At 31.4% G+C, this 6,000-nt stretch overlaps 1 protein-coding gene across 11 annotated transcripts in view; it reads right to left on the bottom strand.

The window, feature by feature from the left end:
- LOC115243012 overlaps nt 1–6,000 on the bottom strand; it is a 58,417-nt gene that overhangs the window by 19,760 nt on the left and 32,657 nt on the right. For 9 of the 11 annotated variants that reach the window (XM_029819675.1, XM_029819661.1, XM_029819682.1 and 6 more), the window contains one exon: nt 233–256. The exons of the other annotated variants lie outside the window; for them this stretch is intronic. In XM_029819675.1, the coding sequence (XP_029675535.1) occupies nt 233–256 (24 nt within the window). The remainder of the gene's footprint in view (nt 1–232; nt 257–6,000) is intronic. 11 annotated transcript variants of the gene reach the window in all.

Below are 6,000 nucleotides of genomic sequence, written 5' to 3'. Positions count from 1 at the left end.
ATGAAAGAGAAAGAATAAGATGAAAGAGACAAGAGTTAAAAAGCATGCAATATCATAATGATACGGAAAATACCTCGAGATTTAGTTTATACTTATTTATAATTATAAATAAAATAAAAAATAATTTATAAAATATATTAACTTAAATAAAGCTGAATTTAATTTAATTAAATAAAGATTCAGGCTAAAAAGTATAATTTGCCGTGCATGCAATGAGAGAGAGAGGACTTACCAAGATGAGACAACGAATATGAATCTGAAACAACAAAAAAGAAACAGACACGATTAAATTTTATTCGAATTTAAATGGCCACGTGACCTGTGAAGGTTCAATTAACATATGCACCTTTATCAATAAACGATTTTGATAGCAAACAAAGTGAGAGACGCGACTTATTCCGAGCAGAAACAACGCAGAAGATTGCGCTTTTGGCAAAATTTCTTCATAAATTTTATTCTATCAATTCTACAATAACAATATTACACGATATCCCTCGGTTGGTGTCGCAGAATTTTACTTTTCGTTACCTACAATCAATTTTTTCTTAGTAAAAATGTCGGGATGTATAATTGCTCTTGAATTATAAATAAAAACTTTTTATCGTGAATTATAAGCTCTTTGAGTATATCTATACTGCGTATTAATTAATCAAGACGATAAATAATTAGTCATAATAGATCGCAGATTACAGAATAATTCTTTCAATAACTTCGCTCGATTAATTCGCACGAATTATTGATTAATCGGACGATTTCGCCGAAACCATTGTTCCCTCTTTCTCGATTTTACTTTTATCGAGGATTATTATAGAACGTGTTGTCTGCGCTCAAGGCTTACTGACTGTATCGACGTACGTTAGATGAAGTAGTGGGGAAAACTTGCTTATAGATTAAAACCACTCTGTGTGTAACATCGCTGTTTTTCTCGAGGAGAAAAGTAAAGACAATCGACTGATCGAAAGACTTCTCGAATCGCTCGATTCTCGTTTATAACGACACTTCATTAACATTTTATTTATATGATCGATTACAATTGATGCATTAATCGCAATTTCGATTATTGATGATCGTAGACAATTGACTTGAGCTTATATAGATCGAAAAAGAATCGAATTCTTTCAAAAGTATTAATTTATATTACGTAATGCAATTTTTGGTTTGACATTTCTCAGGTAATATTCATCAGCTGGCAACGATTTTCCTGATCTAATGAACGAAAATGTTTTCGCACGCAGCGACAGGTGTGTCCCGTCAATAACATTCATGTTTTGACCTCGGATCAATGAAATATGAAACAAATGTCGACTAGTGATAAAAAGTTATTGTAAAATATTATTGCATTACATAATCGCATCTAAACGTTTCCAGATCTCTTTTTCACGGTTGTTACCGGCGAAATAATATTATCGATAGGAAACAATTTTTTATGTTGATAAAAAACCGTGCATAGTTTATAAATGAAAAAACGATTTCTCGGTGAAATTTATAATCTTTTTTATCTTTATTTTTTTTTTATCAAGTCAGGCGTCAATTTCATAATGGTACAGCATCTCAAAATTTTTAGTGAAATAAAAAAAATAGCATCATTAATCGTTTCTCAATTTTAAACTAAAGTCATCTTACTTCAAGTTATATATATTCAATGCAATAATTTTCTCGAGAAAAGTCAGTCGAATTGGATTATGCGAGATTAAGACGAGAGAAGGGTGAAGGGGAGATTTCTGCGTCACGACACGTGCAGACATCGCTCTAAAAGCCACTGTTTGCCACCCTAAATGCTGCGACTATTTTCGAGCCATGGCTTGGCAGAGCGCGGAGTTTATATTCGAATGCACGAGGGTGAAAGCGGCATTATTTTCGGCCGCATGTGTGAGATTCGATTTAAACCCGAGTATCTCGTCGGTCCAAAGAGGATCACGAAAGTGATACTGCAAATCTTCGGAAACTGCTGACTCAAGAATCAAATCTCGAACTTTCGTCACTTTTCATTTTTTTTCGATTTCAGAGAAAACTTGTATTTCGTAAATTATTGTAACAATATACAAGCATTGGGGGAAAAATTGGATGTATAGAGAAAAGTTTCTATATTTCGTGAATCTTTTTTAAAATATCCAAAAAAATTACTAATAGTTTGTAACTGATTTTAAATGTCATTACAACAAATTACTATGTGTTGTTTTGTCATATTGTTAAAAAAAATTATTATTGACAATTTAAATATTGTTATTAACAATTGCTTGTTGTTGTTGTTTAACAGCGGATTTTCTCGAAATCATAATATGAAAAATAGAATCAGCCAGCATCACAAGTTTTACAACTGGCTACAAACAAATTTATTATTTACTAAAAGATGTTTTTCAGTCAGCGCGTTCGCGTTAATCGCTCTAAATATATTAATGTCACATATTATATTATTGATATGCAATATAATATGCAATATTTGCATTACTATGCAATATGATATACAGTTGTTAATATGACACAATTTTAAAGCGATTGTAATATCGAATTAATAAAATAACACAAAAAAGGCTGATTAAGAATTTCATTATTTTTTTTGTTCTCGCTAAAGTAATGATAAAATACATTGACTACTTAAATATTGAGAAATACGATGATGTATGGAAAAACATCTTGTTTGTAATTTAAAAAAATGACGTTACATAAAAATAACATCACTATCGCGATATTATCAACGAGCTGAAACTTCAGATAACATTAATAAGTCTAAGAGGATCAAATTTATGTAGATAAATCAGATAAGCATTTTTATTCCCAAGAAACAAGATGATCTAATAATGCAATTAATTCCGGTTTATCGTGTTACTCGTGATTATCGCGGTGTTACAATAGATAAACAAAATATACGAGTAAACTTTCCACATAATCGATCCGGTCGTACAAATGACTAATCCTATAAATAAGTGTTTATCACATGTGTTTATAAATTATCGTCAATTTGCGAAATTAAATTTATTTTTTATCATATCTTGAGTTGAAAATAATTATATCGCGTAAAACCAAGTAAAACGAGACGATAATTAAATTAAATGCAATACTAAAGACTTTACATTTTTATAATTTTAATTCATTCATTTTTTTTCCTGTTATAGTTAATTGTTCAATAGTTATATTTAATTGCTTTAAATAATTTCATATATATATATTTATTAGAAAGAATTGTAATTTGATTCATTAAATGTTTCAAAAGATCATATTAACATTGTTACTCTTCCTCTTTCTTTCTCTTATTATTATTATTATTATTATTATTATTATTACTATTATTATTAGAGTAGCGCGAAAAAGTAACACAGTATTAATATCGATGTTAATAAGAATAAATGATATGTGTTACACAATATCTGTTGATTACCATTTTATAGATACGCTACATATGTTTTCCACTAACAGCAAAAATAATACATATTATTTATTACTAATGTAAAAACAGATATAACGCATTTTTCAAGTTTTTCTGATTAAATCTGAAATTTTTATCATACACAGGAATAATTATATTAAAATCTGATTATTTTCTCGCATGGGTATTCAATAACTATCTTTTTCTACAGATTTATAAAAATCAAAAATGACTAATCCTTTTTCGTGCGTTTCCTCGTTAGAAACTCATAGATTTTAAAGTGGATATCCCATTGAATCCGACACGGTTCGTTAAGTCTAGCACATATCTACATACATTTTCCACACCATGTTTACGAGGGAAACATATATTTGTTAGATGTCTGAGAGGACTGTACGTCTACGAATAAATATTTTGTACGCGGTCAATATCTGTTGTCTCTTTCGCCCGAAAACAAAGGCTAATGCTTTTTCCGTCTAGTATCATTGTACATATAATTATTATTAATGAATTGTGAATCGCCATATTCGGCAAAAAGGCCGTACATTGCTTTGACGGAGATTTGACGTAAACGTAGTACATTAATTTTGCCGAATTCGGTGGAATATCCGCTTTAGAACTGTCGACAAACATATTGGATGCAGCGAAATCACGTTTTCTACTGACGTAACGGCGTGATCGTTCGAACGGGCGTTTCATTCTCCATAATTAAGCGGCAGCCAAGGTAGAAGTTATCGATGGCGGCGCATTAAAGGTTTCGCGAACAATTCCTGCAATGCTTTTGCAACTTGTTATAGGAACGTGCGGTTGGAAAATCACAGGATTGCCGATTTTGTAAGCCATACAATACGACGTTGATATGTAAATTTATTCGTATAACAAACATAATTACGTTAAATTATACAGAACAGAGATAAATTGTAAGATTAGTAAAAAATACATTTACGAGAAGATCAATATTTAATTAGTACAAGGTAATTATTTATTTTTACACCGTCATCATCAGATTCAGATAATTTCCGATTGTCAAGGTAAAGTTTCCGAGTAATCTTAAAGAGATTTTAGTTGCCGCTCATTGTTAATAAAGACTTATTAATAAATGAAAATTCGGCTGTTCAAGCAATGAATTTATTTTGAACATCCTATATAATACGGCCCACATCGCCCGATGCTTTCGATGTATATGTGAGGAAGTCTATAATTATATTTCATCCATATGGGTTTGCAACATTCTACGCGAAACGTCAGACAATATACGCAGACAAAAATAAATTTCTACATATGCAAAAAGTTGCAAACCCATGTGGAACCATATAATTATAGATCCCGTCAGACCCTAAAAGTATCCAGACTGCACCTCGCTTCGCGCGGATTTTTGTAAACTCGTGTAAAACTCTTTTTTTATGCATTTTTAATCTTCGACGTTTTTGAACACCCTATATAAAGACTTGCGTGTTTGCTAAGTGCGTGTACGATATAGGTAATACTTATATACAATGTGTCTAATACTCTGAAATTATTATTGCTATTTTATGTTCAAACTTTGATCCGCATAAAGCTTTCTTTGTTAACAATTTTTTACTAAACAATAAACGACGGTTAAAACCTCCTGGAGGTCAGAATGTTATGGCTTTGTGGCCTTGACAACGGTATAGATACGTCAACCGGAAGTCATTTGGGACTAATAGTGTAAAAGTAAGTACGTGATAACTAAATCTTAAATTAAAATTTTTCTTTTTTAAAAGTCAAAGTCTCTTAAAATTAGATAGATACTAATTTATTATCAATGAGCAGCTGTTCATATTTTCTATACGAGAATTTTTTTTATTTTAGAATGTTTGTTGGCTTTGTATCTCGAGCTTTTCGCGACACACTTAAAAATATCAGATTTCAGAATCGAAGATGCTGATAGTGTTTGCAAGCTCATGCAAATTGTCGAAATATCTGCCAGGTAGGTCGTGCACGTGGTGCACCGATGCTGCACATGCGACGACGGTTGCACGCGTCTCGAGTTATAACGTACACATCTAAATTCCAGGTCTTACGTTCACAGTCACGTACGTGGATCGGAAATATTACACCGCTCGAAAATTAAAGGATTATTCTATAGAGACGACAATCTGAAATAAAATTCTATATCTCTAAAAAAAATTAAAACAAAGCATTTGGAGAATTTTTAAGATTTTTTTTTCCCCAAGTTAATCATTTTAGAAGACTTTTTTTTTCGATGAATTGTTAATATTCTTTTTTTAGCGACTATCCGATTACTTCGATCAATATACCTAACACGATATGAGAACCTGGACATCTTGTGGAAGAGCATAGGGATCACATCTCTCGAAAGGACATTGCCCATACTTGTTGCTAGGCGCTCCGAGGTCAACCGTTATAATTTCCGCCGACTCTGGGTTCGACGATTAGATATCCCGATCTAAATATCCGAATTTCATTTCATAATTACAGATTCGTACGAAGTTAAAAATCAGCCGAGCATTCGCAAGAATTTATGTAGAAAAAGAATCTTATTCTTCTCTTTTGAGCGTACAATCTTTGCTTTAATAGAATTTTTATTTTAATGAATTGGAAATTCAAAAGATCTTGTTCCCCGATAAATTTTTTAAAAACAAAAAATAATA

Source organism: Formica exsecta, unplaced genomic scaffold (assembly GCF_003651465.1).
Source record: "Formica exsecta isolate Colony F162 unplaced genomic scaffold, ASM365146v1 scaffold120, whole genome shotgun sequence".
NCBI classification, from domain to species: Eukaryota; Metazoa; Arthropoda; class Insecta; order Hymenoptera; family Formicidae; genus Formica; species Formica exsecta.
Note: the sequence above shows the minus strand (reverse complement) of the source record. Positions and strands in the feature narration are given on the sequence as shown.